The sequence below is a fragment of the Mesoplodon bidens genome, assembly GCF_964165515.1.
Source record: "Mesoplodon bidens genome assembly, chromosome: 18".
In the NCBI taxonomy this organism is placed as follows: domain Eukaryota; kingdom Metazoa; phylum Chordata; class Mammalia; order Artiodactyla; family Ziphiidae; genus Mesoplodon; species Mesoplodon bidens.
In genome coordinates, this window is record NC_138175.1 from 18,408,167 (window position 1) to 18,434,856 (window position 26,690).

At 43.3% G+C, this 26,690-nt stretch overlaps 1 protein-coding gene across 1 annotated transcript in view; it reads right to left on the minus strand.

Moving 5' to 3' along the window:
• Positions 1-9: 9 nt before the first annotated feature.
• TANGO6 (transport and golgi organization 6 homolog) overlaps positions 10-26,690 on the minus strand; it is a 169,683-nt gene continuing 143,002 nt past the window's right edge. Inside the window, exon 18 of the mRNA XM_081215235.1 lies at positions 10-756. Within this exon, the coding sequence (XP_081071361.1) occupies positions 580-756 (177 nt within the window). The 3' untranslated portion in view covers positions 10-579. The remainder of the gene's footprint in view (positions 757-26,690) is intronic.

The window sequence follows — 26,690 nt, forward strand, 5'->3', positions numbered from 1 at the left end:
TCAGACCTGTTATTCTTTCCAGCCAAGATAGTTTTATTCCAGTTTTGCACGTTTTGATAACAATTTCCTTTCCCTCCCTACCTACAATTGCATCTCTGTACCCTGAAATGCCTCTTGAGCATCCAAGGATGACTAGCTCTGGCTGCTCCTCATGACAAGAGGGACAATCTCACCACGAAAGAATATCAAGACATGTGACATATGGGTGGGCCAACCTCTTCTACTCAAGTCGCAAGAGGATGGTCAATTAATCAAATTCCACCGGTTGTGTTAAAAAATATACTGCCATCAGGTAGACATCCTTCTCTAAATGCTACAGGACAGTCGAAAATGTGCAGATTAATGAGATCTGTAATCTTTTTTTCTTTTATCGGCACACACTTCAGGCTGGATGCAGGATGGCTAAATAGATGCTTTAGGAAGGTCAGCCTGAAGACACACAGGACCAGAGACATAAAGCCACCTCCAGGGGCAGCCATATTGCCAGCACCAAAGGGGCAGTGGGCCACCTGCTGGAAGGCTTGGGCACTGCTCTGGCTGCTTGGTCCCTCTGCCTCCTCCACGTCCTTTGAGGTTGGTCTATGGCAGGACCATGATCTTCTTCTCCAGCTTCTGTGGTGGGAACAGGAAGTTTCTCATAATCTCATCCAGCTCTTCCAGGGCCAGCTGGGCATGGAGCTTGGCAACGTCATCGGGCTCCAAACGTACCACGTGCTTCAGCAGGTGGTAGAGATCCTTGAGGACGTCCCTCAGCACCTGGATGAGAGAGACAGAGTCATGGCCATCTGTCTACTGTGCCAACATTTCTCAGAATGACCTAACTGCCTTCTCCTGTCTGAGGGGTTCTGTGAGGAAACCCACAGGCTCCTTTAAGAAGATAACGCATGGCCCTCTCAGGTTGGAGATAAGAGTGGGGCAGCTGTACTGAGGTAGGCTTCCTTTTGGGTTTCTCATGCACTCCTGACCCCTCACTACACTGGCCTTGGTGGCTGCTGCTCCCTTTTAGCCCCAGACCCAAGTGACCCCAGATCCCTCCCTTCAGTTCCAAGGCATGGCACAGACCTCAGGACCATAGGCAGGCAGTACTGCTCAGATACGGCTGCTCCCACAGCATGTTTACCAGCATTCTCCTCTCTAGCTCCCACAAAGCCCTCTGTGACACCCACAGAACAGGCACCTATCTTATGAAATGCAGAAGGCTATTTCTTCAGCAATCATGCTTTTCCTTGCCACTACTTTAAAAATTTTCCACCATTGTTTCATGTCCATGTCGTTCCCTCAGTCACTATAATTTTTTTTTCAACTCCAACTCTGCAATGGGAAGCAAGAGAGGACTCCATAGACACAGTCACACCCATTTTTCACATCCAATACTCTGATCTGATGATGGTCTGATATGGAATTGGGAGGGTGCCAGAGCACCTACTCCCAGGAGCTTTTAATTTTGTCCCAAGTCCTTCTAGCTTGGGAGCCAGAACTTCTAGCAAGAAATGGGTTCTTCTAGCAGAAGAACAGGGAAACTCAGAGTAAGGGGCCTTAGGGATCATTTAGTCAAACGAGGGACTGAAGACTCCAGGTCACAGGGGGTCACATGTCTTGTCTGCAGCCACTTTCAAAGTTACTCCTGGTTGAGGGCTCTTTGCCTCAAAAGTTACTATTTTTTGGGTCAGGTACTGCACTAGGTATTTTCCATATATTATCTGATTTTTATGCCAGTCATATAAAGAAAGGAAAGTTATCAGCCCCACTTTACAGATGAAGAAACAGGATTAGAGGGTTAAGTAATCTCCCAAGGTTACTCTGCTAAAAAAGGGGTAGAGCCAGTTTTTAAACATTCAGAGCTTGTGTTCTTGTTTAGTTTTACTGAAAAGGTAATACAGTACAAAAAAGTACATATTAAAAAAATAAGTCGGGCCTCCCTGGTGGCGCAGTGGTTGAGAGTCCGCCTGCCGATGCAGGGGATACGGGTTCGTGCCCCGGTCTGGGAGGATCCCATATGCCGCGGAGCGGCTGGGCCTGTGAGCCGTGGCCGCTGGGCCTGCGCGTCCGGAGCCTGTGCTCCGCAACGGGAGAGGCCACAACAGTGAGAGGCCCGCATACCACAAAAAGAAAAAAAAAAAAAAATAAGTCTCTCTTCTACCCCAGACTCCTACTTCCCCTTCTCAGAGGATATCATTCTTAATTTTGAGAAATATTCTAGGTATTTACAAGCACATATATACACATGTGCCTTTTTCCTCTTTCCCCCCTTTCTTTTAAAAAATTTATTTACTTTATTTATTTTTGGCTGCATTGGGTCTTTGTTGCTGCGTGCGGGCTTCCTCTAGTTGCAGCGAGCAGGGGCTACTCTTCGTTGCAGTGCGTGGGCTTCTCATTGCGGTGGCTTCTCTTGTTATGGAACACGTGCTCTAGGCACTCGGGCTTCAGCAGTTGTGGCAGGTGGGCTCAGTAGTTGTGGCTCACGGGCTCTAGAGCTCAGGCTCAGTAGTTGTGGTGCACGGGCCTAATTGCTCTGTGGCATGTCGGATCTTCCTGGACCAGGGCTCGAACTCGTGTCCCCTGCATTGGCAAGCGGATTCTTAAGCACTGCACCACTTCCCTTCCCTTTTTTAAAGCACAGGATTATATGCTACACCAGTGGTCCCCAACCTTTTTGGCAACAGGGACTGGTTTCGTGGAAGACAATTTTTCCATGGGGCGGGGGGGGGATGGTTTTGGGATGATTCAAGTGCATTACATTTATTGTGCACTTTATTTCTATTATTATTACATTGTAATATATAATGAAATAAGTATACAACTCACCATAATGCAGAATCAGTGGGAGCCTTGAGCTTGTTTTCACTTGCCACTCACTGATAGGGTTTTTTAAAATAAATTTATTTATTTATTTACTTTTGGCTGCATTGGGTCTTCGTTGCTGCGTGTGGGCTTTCTCTAGTTGTGGCGAGCGGGGGCTACCCTTCGTTGCAGTGCGTGGGCTTCTCACTGCGGTGGCTTCTCTTGTCGTGGAGCACGGGCTCTAGGCATGCGGGCTTCAGTAGTTGTGGCATGTGGGCTCAGTAGTTGTGGCTCGCAGGCTCTAGAGAGCAGGCTCCGTAGTTGTAGCACACGGGCTTAGTTGCTCTGCGGCATGTGGGATCTTCCCAGACCAGGGCTTGAACCCATGTCCCCTGCATTGGCAGGTGGATTCTTAACCACTGCACCACCAGGGAAGCCCACTGATGGGGTTTTGATATGAGTCTGCAAGCAATTGATTTATTATGGTCTCTATGAAGTCAAACCTCTTTGCTAATGATAATCTGTATTTTTAGCCTCTGCCCAGCTCTAGAATCACCTCCTTAGCTCCACCTCAGATCACTGGGCATTAGATTCTCATAAGGAGCGTGCAACCTAGGTCCCTCACATGCACAGTTCACAGTAGGGTTTGCGCTCCTATGAGAATCTAATGCCACCGCTGATCTGACAGGAGGCGGAGCTCAGGCGGTAATGCCAGCAATGGGGAGCGGCTGTCAACACAGATGAAGCTTAACTCCCTTGCCAGCCACTCACCTCCTGCTGTGCGGCCCGGTTCCTAACAGGCCATGGACTGCTACCGGAGGTTGGGGACCCCTGTGCTACACTGTTATGTACCATGATTCCCCCCATACCCAACATACTTTGAAGATCTTTTGCTATTACAAATATTGCTGCAATAAACATTCTGATACCCAATCTTTGCAGACATGTACAAGTGTATCTGTAGGACAAATATCCAGAAATGGAATTCCTAGGTCAAAAGGTAATGCACACTGAAAATCTTGATAGCTAGGCCAGAGAAGTTGTAATAATTTATATTTTTACCTATCACTCTGAAAACTCCTATTTCCCCATATTCTCATAAGTGATATATATTGCAAACTCTTTATCTTGGCTAATTCAGGAAGTGAAAAATAGCACCTTGCTGTTTTAAATTTGCATCTTTTCAATAGATACATCAACTACTTGTATTTTTTTTCTGGTATGTGTAATCAAATTTTCCTTATTGCTTTGTAAGAGCTCTCTGTATATGAAAAAGAGAGGTCCATTACCTGTCATATGAATTGCAAAGATTTTTTCCCTAGTTGGCACTTTTTCTTTGTGAAATTTTTTTTCCAGAGAAGAAATTTACTTTTTTTTTTTTTTTTTTTTTTGCGGTACGCGGGCCTCTCACTGTTGTGGCCTCTCCCGTTGCGGAGCACAGGCTCTGGACGCACAGGCTCAGCAGCCATGGCTCACGGGCCCAGCTGCTTCGCGGCATGCGGGATCTTCCCGGACCGGGGCACAAACCCGTGTCCCCTGCATCGGCAGGCAGACTCTCAACCACTGCGCCACCAGGGAAGCCCGAAATTTACATTTTTGATGTAGTTAAATTTATCAGGTTTTTTCCTTTATAGTTTCTGGGTTTTTATATTTCGCTTAGAAGAAATGGGGCCTACAATGTTAGCCACTACGCTATGCCATGTTCTTTCTATTTATTAATAATGTGTATCAAGTTGGGTTTGTTTCACCATATGTAAACATCTCTGACAATAATTGGTTCAAATGGATTTTAAAGTTTTTTCTCTCACTACTTTGGAACTTCAAGAGTTGGCTGTATATTGAAGGTTGTACCAGTGTGCAGTGTGTAATTTCAAAAAAGGAGGAAGATCAGAAAAAAAAGAAATAGGAGAATGGAGACATTCATTCATTCTTTCACTTTTATGGCTTTTTATAAGAACACTGTAATAAATATATATAACAGTCTATATACTATAAACACGGACTACGTCTGCAAAAATACTGATTGCCTTCAGCAAGTGACACTGGGTAGAGATGGGGGGATTATATACCCTTTTGTACCATTCTATGAATATATAACCTATTAAAAAATAAATATGCTTTTTATTAAACTGAATTAACTACTAGACAAAGATTTTCCTAAGGCCATTTAATAGGTAAAAGAGATATAGAACCTGCCTTTAAAAAGGCTTATGCTCTGGTGGGGAGGATAAGTCATGTACATAAGTGAGGACAATACAGAACAGAACACGGTACGTATCCTGAGAGCAGAGAGAGTGTATGAAGAGAGGTTCGAGCAAACAGAGGTCACATTTTAGGAAAAGGAAGTGAACTGAAGGTGGTGAACAGAATGCTGGGAAGTGGTTACTTCAGTGGGTAACAAGTACACTTACATCTGTGATGTAGTTAAATTTATCAGTTTTGGGGGTGGGTCTTAGCTCCACAGTCCCCTAAGCATTCCACACAAGTACACTAGGTGTTTAGCATCACACACCTTGGACTTGCTAAAGGATACAGAAAGAGCTCTTTCCGTCATTTGATATTCTCCAATAGCACAGGCACTGGGGATTGGATGGAGGAAGGGAGGGGACGGGGTGCACAAAACCAGCTCCCCAGGTCACTGTCTGGTCTCCCTCTTGTTCCCTGGGCTCCAGCTGTGCGGGCCTTCTTCCTTTCCTTGTCTGAGCAAAGCTCCTTCCCAGCTGAAGGCCTTCACATAGGCTGTTTCCTCAGCCTGGAAGACATTTCGCTTCCTCTTCACCCTACAACTCCTACTCACCCTCAGCCTGAAATGCCACTTCCCCAAGGATGCCTCCCTAGCTCCCATCTAGGTAAGCTTTCCTACCCTGCCTATAACTCTGTTTGTAGCCCCTATCACAACGGTAATTTAAATATTTATTGTGTAATTAAAAATACATTCTCCTCACCAGCTCACATGTACTATTGACACTGACACCACATCTTGCCTTGTTCACCCTGGTATAGTCCCAATGCCTCCATATAGTGACTGGCACATGGCAGATATCTAAAAAATATTTATAAATGAAAGAAGGCATGCATGCATGCTATTCCTGGCCAGTTTCTTACTTGGTAAAAACTAAAACTTCTAAGAACATCCACTGAAACAATGTTGGGAAACCAGGGAATACATATGCATGTACCAGCTACAGAATACAAATTGCGTAATTTTGGGGACCCCACATATGAGTTCAACACACTCACATTTGCATTTAAAATCAGCGTGGCACAATATAAAGATGAACAGTAAAATCCATGCTAATAGTCTAACATTTAAAAGGTTCTCAACTTAGAACAACATTAATAGCAAATAATAAACACCTTGACAAGTGAAAGGAGAGAGAGACTGTGGAATAAAGGAAAAAAATTTATATTTAAAAACCTCAGGGGCTTCCCTGGTGGCACAGTGGTTGAGAGTCCACCTGCCGATGCAGGGGACACGGGTTCGTGCCCCGGTCCGGGAAGATCCCACATGCCGCGGAGAGGCTGGGCCCGTGAGCCATGGCCGCTGAGCCTGAGCATCTGGAGCCTGTGCTCCGCGACGGGAGAGGCCACAGCAGTGAGAGGCCTGCATACCGCAAAAAAAAAAAAAAAAAAACAACCCTCGAATGGCACTTTTTCCTTGTTTTTCTGAACAAGGGACCCCGCAATTTCATTTGGCACTGGGCCCCACATATTATGCACTTGGCCCTGCAGACAACTCTCCGTGCTCTTTGCCCAGTGTCGTGGCATTAAGTGCCTGAATCCTATGGGCAAACCCCACAAAGATGCTGCCCCATCTCTGCTGTGCAGCTGTCTCCTGGGTTTTCTCCCAGAGCTGCTGGGTCACACAGGAGTCAGGTCTCCAAGTGCAGGCGTCTGCCTCCGACTGTGCACTATGCCCGACTGCTCTTTCATAACATAGCTTTCTCTTTCCTCAAGGCCAGCACTGTGAAAAGGAGAGACGATTCTGGAAAGAGGATGGCTCCCCACAGCTACTGACTCATGATTACTCACTCACTCAGTAATCCTTATCAAGGGCCTACTTCGTGCCCAGGCAGTGTGCTGGTGATAAAAAGGTGAATAATGCACGAACCCTACCCTCTGGCAGCTACAGCCAGCGGGGAGGCAGACACGCACACCAGGCAGTGTGATCCTCAATCTAAGAAATAAGTGTAGGTGATTCTGTGGAAGCAAAGGAAGTGATTTCTGCCTGCAGAGGTGGATGGAGGAAGAACGTTTCCCTACCGTGTGAAAGGGCCTTTGCTCTGACTTTCATCTGTAGCCAATGGGTGACACCAAGGAGTGGCCTGGGGAAGTTTTATTGTCCCCTCACTCTCAAACCACCTCAAATAACTGCAGAGTCTAAGCAAACCCAGCATGCTTTTTACGTGAATAGAGCTTAAAGACAAGGCTCCTAACACTCTCTCCAACAAATTATAGCCCAGTGTCTCTTATATAGAAATTCCAGTGTTCCCACTGTTTATTACAAGGTCATCTTTTTTTTTCTTCTTTTTCTAGAGGAATCTTTCACCTAGTCAGAAACATCTTAGAAATTTTTTGTTAGAGCATCCTAACATTCAAAGTAAGGTTAGCTTTCTTTTTCCTTGTTAAAAAGGAAAGTTCTAAGGCATTCTGGTCTGCTAAGATACTCTGTTCTTTCCTGGTGTGGGTAGGAATTTTCTCCTTGGCACTGCTGTGTCCTTAAAATAACAATAATGCTTGAGCAAACACCACTTTGTACTTGAGGGGTGCTGAGTTCCTTGTTATCAGTTACTGGATCTCCTTTTTTAGGTAATTGAGTGTTAGGCAAAGACTCCTTCTTAATTAATGGGTCTATCTTAGCAACCCACCCTGGAACGGCTTCTCCCCAATCCCTGTAGCGCTTGGGATCCCACACATCACAGGACTTCCTCTGGACTCCCCAAGGATCAAAGCTTCCCGCCAGCCAGGGATTGTCACCAAATCCCATGGATCAGGGGCTGAATACAAGGAGAGTTCAAAGGTAAAGTTACTCACAGGAGCCTCTGTGGTGGGCAGGATATAGGCAATCCCACAGAGGAAACCTCTCATTAAGAGTTCAACACACCTGCTCTTCATCCCCCCACGCATCAAGGCCCCAGGACTGCAGGGAAAGGTGGAGGTGGAGGGTGTGAGTGGGGTGGGCTGGGGATATCTTAAAGAAGTACCCAGATTCCTAGTCTGAAAACTCTTTGGAAAGGGGTGGGGTTCAGGTCCTTTATTAAAAGAATTTAGAGTGTGAGTGCAACATGCACACACACACTTTCTCTCCTCTTTCCCTCCCCCTCCCTTTCCAGGTGCCAGTTCCCTGAAGCACACAAAGGTGATGCTTCAGGGACAAGGGCAGTCTTTAGGGTTAGACGTGGCTTGGCACAACATACTGAAAAGGGGACCGTGTGAGCAAAAGACTGCCTTGGGCACACAGGTGCACTTACAATGGAAAAGCAGGAAAACAGTGTTTGACTTGCAATGAGCTTGACCCCGAACACACCCAGAGTGGTTGTTGTATCTGCATTAAGAACTAAAGATGAGGGCTTCCCTGGTAGTGCATGGTTGAGAATCTGCCTGCCAATGCAGGGGACATGGGTTCGAGCCCTGGTCTGGGAAGATCCTACATGCTGCAGAGCAACTAGGCCCGTGAGCCACAACTACTGAGCCTGCACGTCTGGAGCCTGTGCTCCGCAACGAGAGGCCATGATAGTGAGAGGCCCGCGCACCGCGATGAAGAGCAGCCCCCGCTCGTCGCAACTAGAGAAAGCCCTCACACAGAAATGAAGACCCAACACAGCCAAAAATAAACATAAAAATAAATAAATTAATTTAAAAAAAGACCTAAAGAAGAAATACATGGTGAATATCTTTCTTCTCTTTAGTTCCCAAATTTATTTATTTATTTGATTATAAAAACAATATTAACCACAACCCAGAATATCTGGGAAACAGAGGAAGGAAAAAAGATCTTTAGTCAAATTACCTCTCTAACACAAACTCCATTAGTAAAGACATTTAGCAATTAGATTTATTTACATTTAAAATAATTTTAGTATTTTAAAAGTCACACTTCTAGGTGATTTTACAAATGGAACTTAGGTGAATGAAACTGCTATTCTTTTGTATTATTTTGTGAGATCAATAAGACACAACATAAATGGTGATAGATGAGACATTTACAGAAATAAGAATTCCAGAAAGCGTGATCTAGCAGAGGACTTCCCACCTATACTTTTGTAATATTTAAGGGGGAAATGGGTTACTAAATATAAAAGAATCAAAAAGTTAAATGCTAGCATACACTAATTGTACTTAGAAATTCAGTCTTCTATAGAGCTAATAGAATTGTGGCTCCCTTTGTGGCTAAGAAATAAGTACTGGGCACAAAGACAAAAACAGAGAAAGAACAGGGAAGTCAGACATTGAAATAAAAGGCAGGAGCCGACACAGAGAAACAAGTGAACTGGAGTTGGTGGCTGGAGACCAGCCTGGCAGACAAAGAGATTCTCTAGATTGGGGCCCAGAAGAGGAGGAGACCCCAGAATCCAAATAATTCTGTTTAAAGACATGCTGAAATAAGCATTAGGTGTGGTATAAGGAAGCTGTAGGTCCATCTCTGAGAACCCTCATTTTGACCACTGTGCTTCCATGTTATAACCAACATATGGCTTGGTGGCTGAGGGAAGTGAGAGTGATCAGAAGAGACCAGTTATGGGACAGAGTCAAGGATCATAAACAGAGCACAAGCCAGCCGACGTTTCCCGAACTGTGTGCAGGAGACCACGCTCAGCGTGCTGGGTGATGAGGCCAGCTCCAGCCTTCAGGAGCTCACCACCATCTGGGGAGACAGACATGGACAGTTGAACCTAATGGTCTGCTGGCAGGCGAATCGGGTGAAGTGAATCCTGACACCCCAATTACCAGCTGGGGAATCCTGAGCAAACCACCTAGGCTTTTGGAACCCCAGAGATCCCCTCTGTAAAATGGGAATAACACTGCCTCCTTTGAAGGTTGTTGTGAGAATTACTGTCTATAAAGATCCAAGCACAAGGATCTGCAAGTGATGGCTGCTGCAGAAGCGGCACTAATACTGTGATCTCTACGAGGGCCAGGACTGTCAATCTTGCTGCTCTTCTATCACTGAGGCCTCGAGCAGAGCCTGGCATGCAGCGGCTCTGGCATGTAGTAAACCTTTGACAAACAAATGAATGAACAAATGAACGTATGATAACAATAGCTAATCCTCACATAGTACCTATTATGTGCCAGGTGTGGTTCTAGGCATTTTATCTACAGTAACTCAATCCTCACAACAACACAACAGAGAGAGGTACTGTTATTATCCCCAATTTGCCCACACAGCTAGTGACAGGTGGAGGCAGGATTCAAACCCTGGCAGCCTGCCTCAGAGCCAAGGCTCTTTATTAACCACTCTATTATTCTGCCTCTCCAAGTGGTTCTTATTTTCACTACCACGAAGTGGGGAGCACAAAGCACGTGTGCCGCCTACCATACGAGGTTATTGTGAGATCCAAAGAGATAATGCATATGAGAGTGCTTTGCTATCACACCATGGTGATCAATAATTCAAAGTACCATCCTGACACTGGAGGTAGTTGGGTTTACCACCAAGCGGCTAAGAAAATGAGGGGAAAGGCGCGGCTCTGAAAATGAAAAATAGAGAGCAGGAGCCAAAGAAAGAGTGCTCAGGAAGATGAATAAATGGAGGAGAGTTAGAAGGAAAGGGAAGGGCTGTAAAAGAGGGGAAGAGACTCCATGCAGTGTGATGTGGTATCGGGGCCGGAGTCGGTACCTGACAGTCGGAACACCGTCTGTGCCACTGAAAGCACCAGCAAGGACTCTCCTGGACAAGCAGAGAGCAGCTAGGCTCTGAGGTCTTGGAGGCGAGCAGCCTCCCTAGGATAATGGGCAGGAAACAAATAAACTGGGGAAGCAGAATGGAGGTAGACAATCTGGACCTCATTTAGGGTGCTCTGGTCTAAAGAAGAATAAATGCTTTACTGATAAAACCCCAAAGTTCACTTTGATGGTCTGTAAAATGAAGTCAGGACCAATTCAAACAGAAAGACCGGGCTTTTGAGACACTTCGTTGAAAAGCATTGGGTGGGTCAGCAAAGAAAGACAGGATGACTAATGTCTAAGAGATTCCTATCCATGCCTGACAGATAGAGAATCTCAAACATGCTGAAGTTCAGGGCGGCATTCTTGTTAACTGGAGGTTACTGAGCTTTTCAAAAACCTTTTAGTCCTAAAGTATTTTTCTCTGCTAGACCTAGAGATAAATGGCATTTTTACCCTCCGGATTGTGTCTGGCTGTTAAATAAGGAAGGCATCTCAAGTGCAAGTTGGAGATGGGTGGGGAGGGGATGAGGGGGTATCATGCGTGATTTTCATTGAAGAATAAGGGGGGAAATTTTAACTGGTTATGTGCCCAAAATGCTACAGGGATGTAGATAGTCTGGGCAGTTTAGGGACAAACACCAAGACGGCCTTCATGGTTAACCCCTGGGAGGGGTGACAGCTCAGGGATCCTAAACAGAAAGTAGGTGCTGGGACTCTCCACTCGCTGTGGCAGGCAAGGGAGCAGCAGCCGCGGTGGCTCTAGGAGCAGCGGTGGCAGCATCTCTCAGAATGTCTTTAAATAGCAACCTGAGGAAGGCAGCAGCTTTCCTACACCCCCACAGGCATGGAAACAGAACAAAGAAGGCAGGGAAAAATGGCCGGAGGATGTGCAGAGGCAGCAGGCTGCTGCTTGCAGAAGTGACGGGGCGCTTTGTCCTTAGAAGGTGATTACAACCCCAGCTTTCAAATTGTACTCAGTTACCACGTCTGGGGGGAAAAGGCTTCATCTTTCTTGGCCCTCGAAGCTTCCCTGCTAAGGGAGCACAGTTCTGCTCCCTTTCTGCACCTAATGCCTCCCACAAGGGATTAGACAGCGCCTGCAAAGGCTCACTACTACCATTTACTGAGTGTTCACTACGCTTCAGTCACTGCGCCAAGCCCTTCACGCACATTATCTCATTTAATCCTACGAGGTAGGTGTTATTAGGCCCAGTTTGCAAATTAGGGAAAGGGGATTTAGAGAGGTTTAGTGATTTGCTCAAGGACACAGCTAGAAATCAAACCTGCATCTGTCAGGTCTAGCTGCAAGCCCTGTTTTTAAACACGTGCCGTTAACTAGGAAATCCAATACGCCAGGAGGATGCTATGGAGAGAATTTGACCTTTTTCCTGCACCATCAAAGCAGTTTATTTGGACGAGGCCTGGTTAGGGAGGAGGGGGAACAGCAACTGGGCTGCTGGCTGACTGCAAGGTTTGGGTTTCCTCTGGGGCACTGGTTTGCTTGGGGCATCCTGCATCACCCCAGGCTCACCCGACTCACACAGCCTCAGGTCCAGCTTGATTGGCCATGAGGGAAGTGCAGGCCACTCTCCTTAGGGGTTCTGCTTACTGGAATTCAGTGCTCTGTGCAAGATGCCTCAGGAACAAAAGGTTATAGAGTTAGACCAAAGGTCAGAGAAAACCACAGTTACTGACACATCAGAGGCTCTGGTGGGGTTGGTAGTATGTGCTAATATACACATAGCATAGAATAGACGTGGACTAGGCCGGAAAAAGCAACCTGCCCACCCACCCCGAAGTATGGCTACACAGCCCAGACTCTGCCTCTGAGCAACACCATCATTCTAACATAGTGATTCTCTACCTAAGCTGCACAGTACGATTCCATGGAGAACTTTTAAAATGTCTGGGCCCCCACCTCACACGTAAGGATCAGAATCTTAGGGGTAGGGGCTCAGGGCTTAAAAAAAATTTTTTTTTAATTTCTTTTTATGCTCTCCAGGTGACTCTAATGAGCAGCCAGGATGCAGCAGTGCAGCATATTAGGAAAAAACACTGGGTAGGAGACAGAAAGAGGTATGTCATGGTTTCCAAAGAAGGGATTACTACAACGACTCTGCCCATGAAAAATCTAAGTGCCGAGAGCAAGGGTGACAGGATTGGGACATGACCTGCTGCACTTCTTGGAATTTTCTTAACTATCGACAACCAGGTTTTTATTTTCCAGCAAGGGGACTGGGTCAAAATCATTTTTGATGCACAAATTAAGACTGCATCTTTTTTTCCAAAATATTTAAAAAATATGTTCTTTGGGACTTCCCTGGAGGTCCAGTGGTTAGGGCTCTGCACTTCCACTGCAGAGGGCACGGGTTCGATCCCTGGTTGGGGAACTATGATCCCACATGCTGTGCGGTGTGTCCAAAAAAAAAAGTTCTTAAACATGTGTACTGGAGTGCAATTCTGAAGACAGAGAAAGTTACAGGCTCCCAAAAGGCATCTATCTCTAAGAAAGTGAAAGGATAAAACGCAGGCAGCCGCCTCCTTTACTAGGTTAGCTGTAATTATGGCAGAAACCTTCACACAGATGGGAGGAATTAAGGGAAATACATGTGCTAAAATTTTGACAGCAGTGTACATATATATATATATACATATATATATATATATATACATTGAGTGTGTGTGTGTGTGTGTGTGTGTGTGAAATCAAGTTTTGAAATGCAGACAGTTCTGGCTGCTCGTCAATATTCATTCTGTCACTGTGCCTCAGGACTCCCTCTCCCAGCTGATTTGGGGACAGCATGTCTACAACCCAACTGCAATGAAAACTTTAGGCGTTTCCAAGTAAGGAAGGTAAAATTCCCTCCTAACGAGAATTTGTTTGGACAACTTCTGTTCTTGGGAAACCTGAACAGAAGAGTTCGGGAACTGGAAGAGTTTGGAAGCCCCAGAATTTCCAGTTTAAGATCTAAGAAGTATTTATTGCAAAGGCAGGTACAAAGAAACTTAAGAGATGTATTGTCCCATGCATCTTCGAGAAAAGGTTTCATGCACTCTCTCAACAAACATTTATTAAGCATTATTCTGTGCAAGGCAATATGCTAGATATGGGGAACATAAGAGTGAATGGAAAAGTAGTAAAATTCAGAGACAGACAGCATGGTGACTGCTAGGGGCTGACGGAGGGGGAGAGTTATTAGTATTTAATGGGTACAGAGTTTCAGTTTTACACGATGAAAAGAGTTCTGTGGAGGGACGGTGGTGATTGCAGCATAAAAACATGAATGTACGTAATGCTACTGAACTGTACACTTAAAAATGGTTAAGATGGTATGTTTCATGCTATGTATATTTTACCACAATTTTTTAAAAAAGTGACTGGTGTGTTCAGGGGCTGTCCCCTGTTGACATCAGATGTGAACAAAACATTACAATATCTACTCTAGTCTTGAGCTGATATTTAAAGTACTGTAGAGCCTGAAGAAAGGAGGATTAATTTTGCCTGAGAAATGAGAAAAGGCTTTTAACATTCAGAGTCCTAAAGGATGAACAAAAGTTTATCAGATGGACAGGTTGGGGGCAGGAGGGGAAGGCATTTTGAGGCATAAGAAACAGTATGGACCAAGATCTGGAGGCAAGGAATAGTACGCAGACTATGTAGGGCTGGCGTGAGGCTCTGAGGGCTCATGAGGGAAGTTCGGGAAAGACACTTATAAAGTCAAGCAGGGTCCAGATTATAAAGGGCCTTGTATGTCATGTTAGGGAGCCTGGTCTTTATCTTAGGGACCACAGGGAACCACTGAAAAAAATGTTACCTGAGGACTGGACTTCAGCAGATTTGCATTTCAGAAAGATCTCTCTGGCTGCTCCCTTACCATGCTGCGTAACTGAATAGCTGCCGATCAGGAGAATTAAAGCGTAGAAGAAAGTCCCAGTGGTTAAGGAAACAGAAGTCCTAGGAACCCAGGTTTGTTCCAATATACTTGTAACAGTTTACCTCTTCCTCAAGTATAATCTCAGGCCTGTTCTAATTAGTTCCTTCAGAACAGCCAAGCTGGCAGTAAAACAGCCTGGGTTTGTACTCAGTTCTCTTCTGTCTGACCTGGGCATCTAAATGTACACTTTCTGGACCTCAATTTTCTTACCTGTAAATAGGGTTATAGGCGTATTTATCTCACAGGGTTGTTAGGATTCAATGACATAATGCACGTAAAGAACTCAGTGCTCTGCCTGGCATACAGTAAGCCCTTCATACACGTTAGTTACATTATTAAATACTAAACCCCAGAGAGCATGAAATTTGGAGATTTGCTAAGAGCAAACAAACAGTGGGGCGATAAGCAATGAGCTGGAACAGACCCCAGAGCATCAATCCAGACTGTCATTTTAAGTCACCCCAAGGAGGGTACACTTAGTCAGAACTCCTCCCTTTCAGAGGATAGAGCAAAGATAAGTAGGCTTTGCAATCCAGAGGCCCATCTGATTATTAGCACAATCACTCTCAGAGGAAGAATAGATTCCCGATCAAGCTGCAGGGCAGGAGGCAAGTCCCAAGACTCTCACTTCCCAGCCTGGCAGTCCCAGAGGCACTTGGTCTCCTTCAGTTTTTCTCAGCTCCCTGCCTTTTCAGTTCTGTGTCCATTATGGGAGTTGCTGGATGGCATAGTCCAGTTTGGCCCATGATTTTGGCAACGGCTAGTGGAACATGAGGAAGAATAAAAAGGAAGCCAGGGCTGTTTCCTGTCTCTGCTCTCTGAACAGTTCACACTGGCAGGTCCTGGGAGGTCAGGGCATCTGGGTCCAAGGCTGGCCTCAACATTCCCCTCTCCCTGCTCCATCGTTCTCGGGGGCAGACAGTAAATAAGCTGTAAGGAGAGAGTCTGATCTGTTTTCCTTTTTGGTATCAGGTTTCCAGGATCTGAAGCTGCCTTCTGTTAGCCATGATCTTTGCAGGAAATGCCCAAGTGACTCAGTTCCTGAGTCCTTCAGATGACAGTCACAGAACCTGTGCGCACAAGTTCTGGAACCATACTGCCTGGGGTCATCTACCGTGCTGCCGCTTACTAGTTGTTGAACAAGTTACTTATCTTCTCTATCTTACTTTCCTCATGTGTAAAATGGGGATATTAGTCATACCTAAATGGGATCATTATGAAGATTAAATGAATTAATTAAAGCACTTAGATATATGTGCTACCATATAATAAATACTCAATAAAAGTAATTTTGCCAGGCTTTAATATACACTGAATTTTTCAGGAACGCAAGTACCATATGAATTGAGAGGAGATAATATTTTGATTTGTTTGGAATTTTACAGAGAGAGTTTACCATTTTGGAAAATCAGGCTAGTCAGTGTACTTCTGAGTTGCCAGTACAAGATATTTATTATTAATTTGTATTTGTAGCTGTTACATTCATGATGATTCTACATATAAGAGCAACTGAATAGTTCATTATATCTTAGAGTTGGCCTAGACATTTATATATTAAAATGTTATTTTATTATAAACTAGTATTCTTTTATTCCTTCTTTATATTATAGTTGGGACATTATATTGATTTTTAAAATATACATGTAGGTTACGTAGCTATACATTTCATTTCAGGAGAATAGAAAGGGGAAACTCTAAAATATTCGTTATAATAATTTGTTACAATAAAAGTATGTTGGGTCTGATCTGATGCTGATGTTTCCAAACCTGGTGCTTATCTTGTGGTCCAGCTCACCCTGATGATGTTACCTAAGACATCCTTGATAAAAAGATGAATCTTGTTGCAGTGGATGAGTGAATTAAGTAAGAGGAAGAGGGAGAGATACTATACTTCCATGAGCACTTGGCCAATGTAAGCTCCCAGCAACAAGTGGAAATGAGTGCTAACTCTTCCTGGCATTAGCTTTGGAAAATCAGAACTGCAGTCTCTTCATGAACTTCATTTCCTCAATTCATAAAATAAGACGGTTGGATTATTTCCCAAAGTATGTTCCACGGAACATTATTACTTGGCATGCTTATAATGAAAACAGGGTTCCTTGGTAAATGGCCGAGGAGCTGAGGAAACTGTTGATTTTAGCTGCAGGGCTTCTCAGACCCCCTAAAAGGCAAACATGCACCAAATGTCGAGGGGAGTATACAGTTGTACACAGCATTTTCCAAACTTATTTGACCATGGAGACCTTATGTCAAAGAAGCAACTCATGGGGTTAATAAGCCAAAGGAAATTTTTGTGAAATATAAATGAAATAGTCTCTAAGGCCTCTTCCAGCTGTAACATTCCAAAATTCTGTGCTTAAATGACAGTACCTTCTTCTTGGCCATTTTATTTTTTATTAATTTATTTTTTTGACTGTGCCGCGTGGCATGTGGGATCTTAGTTCCCCAGCTAGGGCTCGAACCCATGCCCCTGAAGTGGAAGTGCAGAGTCCTAACCACTGGACTACCAGGGAATTCCTTCTTGGTCATTTTAGATCAGATTAAGAAGGGTAAGGAGAAAGCTATCCTACAGAAAATAAAATAGCATCTGATGCAGAAGAGGAAGACGAACCAAGTTCTAACATATGTAAATCTATGTAAATGATTATGCGGAAGAGGCAGAAAGGGAGCAGTTTTAAATGCTAGGTCTTCCAAACTGTCACTTGTGTTATCACTAGAAAAAGCTGAACATTTATATTTTAGCAGAAACAGTAGAGTACTGAGTACTAATCTTTTCAGTTTTACTTCTTAAATCCATCACTAATGTCATACGGATTTGGCCAAATTACTGTTGAGGAAATCTACGGGACTATGCCCTACTCCTAGGCACCGGTCCCAGGCTCTCCTCTCACAAATGGCTATGGTGGAGGCTGAACACGGTTTTACACAAACCAGCAACCCCATACACCCCACCTGGCCCAGCCAAGTTGGTTGACTTGGGGATGGGCATCTGATCTTAGCTGGAGCATTATGTTTCTTCCCTGGAATTTTTGCATTTGGGGCCAGAGAGGGAATCTCTGAGTGTTGGATGTAAGATGCCACAGTGGGCCACCGTCAGTGGTCATGTTGCTGTCATAGGAAAAAACTGGACTCCAGTGTGAGAGAATGAAGGCGAAATGCAGGAGAAGCAGAGACAAGAGGTGCAGCATTTCAGTTCCTGATTCTAAGAGTCAATGACCATCAGATCTATCCCAGCTTTTCCCACAACAGTGTTGTTCAGCCCTTCTTTGGATTTGGTAGGCTAAAAAGTTCTCTTTGTTTAAGCTAGTTCAGACTAGGTTTCTGTTGCTTAAAACCAGAAGAGTTCTGACTCTTGTCACACATGTCCTCCACACCTACTTTCTCCATCATTAGAGAGGGAAGAATGGAGGCTGCCTCCTAAAAGCTGGCATGTTAAACACATACAACTTCCTTGGCAGTCCAGATGTTAAGATTGCACGCTCCCAGTGCAGGAGGTACGGGTTCGATCCCTGGTTGGGGAACTAAGATCCCACATGCCACATGGTGTGGCCAAAAACAAAATAAAACACATTTACGGGACTTCCCTGGCAGTCCAGTGGTTAAGACTCCATGCTTCCATTGCAGGGGGCGTGGGTTCGATCCCTGGTAGGGGAACATAAGATCCCACATGCCATGCTGTGCGGCCAAGAAAACGCCAACAACAATAACAAAACACATACACACACGATTGCTCCCTCCCTCCCTTTCCTGTCAGGAAAGGGATTAAAAAATGGCATTAAGTTATCAGAACAAAAAGAACTAACAAGGCAATGGCAACACAAGTTTAGATCCTAGAAAGCAGCTGAATGAATCCTAGGGTCATGGTCCTGATTTGCCCAGGTTAGTATGGTTTACATCTGCTGTGCTGGTAAAATTATTAATAGTGTCCTCTTTCACTCTCAAAAGTGTTCTGGTTTGGACGGTAAATTGATTCATTAAACCTAAGAAGCCCAGAAGTAAGCCTAATGTACCACAGAAACATTGAAAAAAGCAGCTAATCAAGTTGAAAATAGTAGTTGCTGATGGGGAGTAGGAATGGAGGGTAAGAAAGGAGGATGGGGCTATGGATCTTTGAATTAGCTTTGTAATACTATGTATATGAATAACTTCTTGGGAAATTAAATTAAATTAAAAAATAAATATACTAACAATAAAAAGACAAATAACCCAATTAAAAATGGGCAAAGATTCTGAAGAGACATTTCTCCGAAGAAGATATAGAAATGGCCAACAAGCTCATGAAAAGATACTCAACATCTTTAGCCATCAGGGAAATGCAAACCTAAACTATACCACTTTACTGAAAGCCTTCCCGCTAAATTCTGGAACAAGACAAGGATGCCCACTCTCACCACTTCTATTCAACATACTATTGGAAGTCCTAGCCAGAGCAATCAGACAAGAAAAAGAAATAAAAGGTATCCAAATTGGAAGGGAAGAGGTAAAACTGTCATTATATGCCAATGACCTGGTACTAAATATAGAAAACCCTAAAGACTCCACATAAAAACTATAGAACTGATAAGTGAATTCAGCAAAGTAGCAGGATACAAGATTAATATACAGAAATCTGTTGCATTTCTTTATGCTAACAATGAAATATCAGAAAGGGAAAGTAAAAAGGAAAAATCCCTTTTAAAATCACATAAAAAAAAAAAAAACTTAGGAATAAACCTGACTAAGGAGGTGAAAGACTTATATGCTGAAAACTATAAAACACTGATAAAGAAAACTGAAGATGATTTAAAGAAATGGAAAGATATTCCCTGTTCTTGGATTGGAAGTATTAATATTGTCAAAATGGCCATACTACCCAAAGCAATCTATAGATTTAGTGCAATTCCTATCAAATTACCCACGACATTTTTCACAGGACTAGAACAAATAATCTTAAAATTTATATGGAATCATAAAAGACCCAGAATTGCCAAAGCAATTCTGAGGAAAAAGAACAAAGCTGGAGGCATAATCCTTCCAGACTTCAGACAATACAGCAAAGCTACAGTAATCAAAACAGCATGGTATTGGCATAAAAACAGACACATGGATCAGTGGAACATAACAGAGAGCCTAGAAATAAACCCACACACCTATGGTCAATTAATCTCCAACAAACTCCTTCAAGAATATACAGTGGATGGGCCTCCCTGGTGGCGCAGTGGTTGAGAGTCCGCCTGCCGATGCAGGGGATACGGGTTCGTGCCCCGGTCTGGGAGGATCCCATATGCCGCGGAGCGGCTGGGCCCGTGAGCCATGGCCGCTGGGCCTGCGCATCCGGAGCCTGTGCTCCGCAACGGGAGAGGCCACAACAGTGAGAGGCCCGCATACCGCAAAAAGAAAAAATAAAAATAAAAAAAAATAAAAAAAAAAAAAAAAAAAAAAAGAATATACAGTGGAGAAAAGATAGTCTCTTCGACAAGTGATGTTGGAAAAGCTGGACAGCAGCATGAAAATCAATGAAGTCAGAACACTCCCTCACACCATACACAAAAATAAACTCAAAATGGCTTAAAGACAAATATAAGACATGACACCACAAAACTCCTAGAAGAGAACATAGGCAAAACATTCTCTGACATAAATTGTAGCACTGTTTCCTTAGGTCAGTCTCCCAAGGCAATAGAAATAAAAGCAAAAATAAACAAACAGGATCTAATCAAACTTATAAGCTTTTGCACAGCAAAGGAAACCATAAACAAAATGAAAAGAAAACCTACAGGATGGGAGAAAATATTTGCAAATGATGCAACCAACAAGAGCTTAATTTCCAAAATATACAAACAGCTCATACAACTCAATAACAAAAAGACAAACAAGCCAATCAAAAAATGGGCAGAAGACGTAAATAGACATTTCTCCAAAGAAGACATACAGATGGCCAAGAGGCACATGAAAGGATGCTCAACATCGCTGATTATCCGAGAAATGCAAATCAAAATTACAAGGTTAAAAAGAAAAACTACAATGAGGTATCGCCTCACACCAATCAAAATGGCCATCATTAAAAAGTCCACAAATAATAAATGCTGGAAAGGGTTGGAGAAAAGGGAACCCTCCTACACTGTTGGTGGGAATGTAAGTTGGTACAGTGACTATGTATAACAGTATGGAGGTCCCTCAAAAAACTAAAAATAGAGTTGCCATATGATCCAGCAATCCCAATCCTGGGCATATGTCCAGAGAAAAGTATAATTTGAAAAGATGTATGCACTCCAATGTTCACTGCAGCATATACAATAGCCAAGACATGGAAGCAATCTAAATGTCCATCAACAGATAAATGGATAAAGAAGACATGGTAACATATATACAATGGAATGCTACACAACCATAAAAAAGAATGAAATAATGCCATTTGCAGCAACATGGATAGACCTAGCGATTATCATACTAAGTGAAGTATGACAGACAAAGACAAATATCATATGATAACACTTATATGTGGAATCTAAAATATGATACAAGTGAACTTATTTACAAAACAGAAACAGATTCACAGGCATAGAAAACAAACGTATGGTTACCAAAGGGGACAAAGGGGAGGAGGGATAAATTAGGAGTTTGGGATTAGCAGATACAAACTACTATATATAAAATAGATAAACAACAAGGTCTTACTTTATAGCACAGGGAACTATATTCAGTATCTTATAATAACCTACAATGAAAACGAATATATATATGTATAACTGAATCACTGTGCTGTACACCAGAAACTAACACAACTATACTTCAATAAAATTTAAAATAAGTATGGAGGTTCCTTAAAAAACTAAAAATAGAACTACCATACAACCCAGCAATCCCACTACTGGGCATATACCCTGAGAAAACCATAGTTGAAAAAGAGTCATGTACCAAAATGTTCACTGCAGCTCTATTTACAATAGCCAGGACATGGAAGCAACCTAAGTGTCCATCATCGGATGAATGTATAAAGAAGATGTGGCACATATATACAATGGAATATTACTCAGCCATAAAAAGAAACGAAATTGAGATATTTGTAGTGAGGTGGATGGACCTAGGGTCTGTCATACAGAGTGAAGTAAGTCAGAAAGAGAAAAACAAATACCGTATGCTAACACATATATATGGAATCTAAGGAAAAAAAAAAAAAGGTCATGAAGAACCTAGGGTTAAGACGGGAATAAAGACACAGACCTACTAGAGAATGGACTTGAGGATATGGGGAGGGGGAAGGGGAAGCTGTGACAAAGTGGGAGAGTGGCATAGACATATATACACTACCAAACGTAAAAATACATAGCTAGTGGGAAGCAGCCGCATAGCACAGGGAGATCAGCTCAGTGGTTTGTGACCGCCTAGAGGGGTGGGATAGGGAGGGTGGGAGGGAGGGAGACGCAAGAGGGAAGAGATATGGGAACATATATATGTGTATAACTGATTCACTTTGTTATAAAGCAGAAACTAACACACCGTTGTAAAGCAATTATACTCCAATAAAGATGTTAAAAAAATTGTAAACAAATAAATAAACTACACCACTTTATACCCATTAGGATGGCTATAAATCTAGTAAATGACAGACAATAACAAGTGTTAATGAGAATGTAGAACATATGGAACCCTCATGCATTGCTGGGGGAAATAAAAAATGGTGCAGCTAGAAAACAGTCTGGCAGTTCCTCAAAAAGCTAAACGTGAAGTTACCATATGACCTAGCAATTCCACTCCTAGGTATATATTCAAGAAAACTGAAAACATATGTTGCACAAAAACTTGTACACAAATGTTCATAGCAACATTATTTAAAATAGCCAAAAAGTGGAAACAACCCAAATGTCCATTAATGAATGCATGAATAAACAAATACGCTAGATCCATACAATGGAATATTATTCAGCTGTAAAGAGTAATGAAATCCTGATACATGCTACAATATGGATGAACCTTGACCACATTATGCTAAGTGAAAGGAGCCAGACATAAAAGGTGGCATGTTGTATAATTCCTTGTACACAAAATGTCTAGAAAAGGCAAATCCATAAACAGAAAGTAAGTTAATGGTTGCCATGGGTTGGAGGGAGGGGGTAATGAGGGAGTGACTGCTAATGAGTATGGGGCGTCTCTTCAGGGGTAATGAAAATGTTCTGGAATTAGATGGTGGTGATGTTTGCACGACTTAAAGAATATGCTAAAGCCCCTGAACTGTAGACTTTAATTTTAAGGATATAAGTTATAGCTCAATTTAAGAAATTATGTAAGAAAAAACTACAAGATGATGGGGAAAAGGGGATATAATGCTACTGATGAACAGAGCACACTCATTCTACCCTCCTTTGGGTCAGCAGCAGCGGCCTTGCAGAAGTGTCTTTGTGTGCCTGGACCTGGCCTTGCCTCTCTTCTGTATCAACTTCCCTCAGTTTGGGTCTGTCTCCAGCCTAGTCCTGCTCCTCTCTTGACACCCTTCCAGTCCTGTTCTCTCAGATCCTGGCTCGGATCCTGGGACAAACACGCCACTGAAAAATGCCCCTGATAATCTCCAGGGTTATCTAGCTGCAAATCCTCTTTACCTCAGGGGTTTAAAGGCATGACTTCCGAATTGCTACCCCATATAGAAATCTGGTATTTGAGAGATGGTAGAGATCCTTAGAAAAGCAAGCATTCATTAAATGACTAAACATTTGGTTTTTAATGTGTCAGAATGAACATTTGAAAAGTTGTGCTTCTGGTCTGACTGGGTCTTAGGAAGTAAAGAAAGTCATCACGATTTTTTGGCAACACCTTGCCAGAGAGAAGTGATGAGAGCTTGCTATTTACAGAGAAAGTATATGGCTAAACAGGAACTGAAACTCAGTACAAGTCTGTATTCAATTAACCAGAACGTCGCTTTAACCACTCTCAGCATGGGAAATTTAACCCGTGACTGCTTATTGTATATTTTCACTTATTACTGGTGTAACTCTTTGCCTTAAAAATAATCTTTATCTGCTCTTTCTTTAAAAAAAAAACAAGCAGTTTAAGGCACACAACACTACAGCCAGCTAGAGCACAGCACAGGCCTTAGAGACACACAGCCAGGGTTTAAACCATCTCTGCCACTTACTAGCCATGTGAGCGTGAGTGGTTTGCTTAACCTCTGAGGGGCTTCCTTGAGTCATCGGTAAAATGAGGGTAACAACACCTATCCCTCAGAGTTCCTGAGAGAATCAACTGAGACCACACAGTAACTCAATAGCTCAGTGCCTGCTTTATGAGAACAGACAGCATTACTATGTTATGTTGTGGTACCTTATCCACTGCTTCTTAGTGGTAGGCAGGAAAGGGGGAAAACAGTGTTGGAGGTCAAAACAAGTCCAAACGTGTAAGTACTTCTGGATTAATATCGACAAAGCTTCTAAGTTCTTATGCATTTTCCCAGTCGAGTTGGTGTCCATCATGAGGAGGAACAAAGTGACGTATGCAATCACGAGATGCCTGCAGAGTTGAAAGGCTGGATCCCATGTAACAGAGTCTGCCTTCCAAAATCTGAGATGACCAATGGTGAGGTCCTGGCATGATAAAGTGTAAGGTTCTAAAGTTCCAGCCATGAAAGAAATTGCCTATTCATTTATATTGAATATAAAATTATCTTTGGTGGGTTTTAAACAATCATTCAAAAACCCAGCAAATCTATGGACCAGACAGTAGTAGTGGTTGTGGTGGTGGGAGTGATAATAATAATAACAACACCTCCACTATAAGCATCATCGTTGTTGTCTTTTATATTTGAGACACTCCACTCAGAACAGGCTCTTCTCAAGATACAGAAATAATGAACAGATGGAGAAGCATAAGCACAAGACAGAAAGGACTATGGAATGCTAAGGGTCTGTTATGGGTTGAATCGTGTCCCCTGCTCCCCCCAAAAAAGTATGTCGAGGTCTTAACCCCCAGTACCTCAGAGTGTGACCTTACCTTATTTGGAAACAGAGTTGTTGTGATGTAACTAGTTAAGATAAGGTTATACTGGAGCAGGGTGGGCCCCTAACCCAATATGACTGGTGTCCTTACAAGAAGAAAGCCATGTTTACATGACAGAGACACAGGGAGAATGCATGTGACCACAAAGGCAGAGATTGGAGTAACACAGCTGCAACTCAATAAATACTAAGGATTGCCAGCAAACCACTGGAAGCTGGGGAAAGGCAAGGAAGGCTTTCCCTACAGGCTTCAGAGGGAGCATGGTCCACCTTGATTTGGGACATCTGGCCTCCAGAACTATAAGACAGTAAATTTTTGTTGTTTTAAGCACCCGATTTGTGGTACTTTGTTACAGCAGCCCTAGGAAACTGATACGGGGCCTAAGAGGATTTTTTTTTTCTAAGATTGAAATGCAGCAACAGCAAGGAGAATGTCTAAGAGTGAGTCAGAGGGAAGTGTCTGTGGGGGAAGAAACATTTATAAACTTACAATATATTTTAAAATCCCTCTATGCCTCTGTCTCTACGGCATTGTAAACAATGTCCAAAAATGCTAAATTCTCATTAAATGCCGTTTATCAATACTATCAATGTGTAAACGCCCAAGCCTGGGCCAGTAGCGGATGACCAACAGAACTGCTGCCTTGGTCAACTGGCCATAGCCTTATGCTCCCAGGAAGGAGTGATGCTCCTTAATTTCAGTCTTGAAATGACTCTCCCAAGCACTTTTTCAAAGTTTACAAGAGGAGTAATTATTACCTGGATCCCAGTCATTTTAATATAAATGTTCTTTTCATTTGCTCCTCACATGTAACCTTCGATCTGTTAAAAGGAGCAGTGTCTGTGGAACTAGCTCTGGGAAGGAAACTGGGCTCATTTAACTATATCCATAGCACACACAAAAAAACCCACAACAAATGCTCTCAAAATAACTTTCAGGGGCTTCCCTGGTGGCGCAGCGGTTGGGAGTCCGCCTGCTGATGCAAGGGACGCAGGTTCGTGCCCCGGTCCGGGAGGATCTCACATGCCGCGGAGCGGCTGGGCCCGTGAGCCATGGCTGCTGGGCCTGTGCGTCCGGAGCCTGTGCTCTGCAACGGGCGAGGCAGCGACAGTGAGAGGCCCGCGTACCGCAAAAAAAAAGGGAAGAAAAAAAAATAATAACTTTCAGGATAAAACAAAGCCAAAGGAAGGAAAGTTTCCATTCAGTCTGTCCCTTCACTTCTAACTTGCTGCTTGTGCTGTGTCAGAAATTAAGTGTCACATCCTCCCTCAGGCCCTAGTTCTCGGTCTAGACAGACAAGCACAAGGTGAACCCAGGATGCATACACTAATCTTTTTGTACGGACCATGTGTAATTGCTGTCATTAAACAAGCATAACATCATACACAAACTATTTTTTTTTCTTTTTAGCCACAGTTTGCCTTCTCTCTCGCAAAGAAGTAGGAGAGTAACTTCCAACTGCACAAAAATTAGTGAAACCACTATTCTTAATTTTACTAAGAATAGGCTTCTATAAACAGAGTCCAATATTGGACTCGAAAGAAGGAATTAAAAACCGTTCCCGGGTGGAGGCCTGGATTTGACTCTGAACCTGATGCAGCCATCAATTAATAATTAATCCCAAACTCTTCCCCCTGAAGATGCTTCCAGGTTTTGCTTATTTTTGAAGATATGAGATGGTGTTAGGGTTGGTTCCCCATCTGTTTCCCCCAGATTCAGTCTTCTGGTTCCCCAGCCCAAAAAGACTGTGATTTCTCCACCAGTACCCCTAATGCACTGCACGCCTCCCTAGACCATAACCTGCCCCTAGGCTGAAAGCCAAGAAAATGGGAACTTACTCTATACAGCACCTCTCCTCTAAACATGGACACTCCATGAGAATCTGCCTGCTTCTGACCACTCTTTAGCGTCCTCGGCTAACTACTTACTGTATTATGTCCAAAGTTCATAGTTGTTATCTGAACGAGGGCCAGTCTGGTAGGCTGTTGCTCAGTCATTACTGTCCCTGTTATTCACTATTGTCTTTGGAATGAATTTAGGAATATGGATGTTCTAAACATTTACAATTCTTAGAATAAACAAGTCACCTCACAAAGACTTAACTTGGGAAAAGCTGGA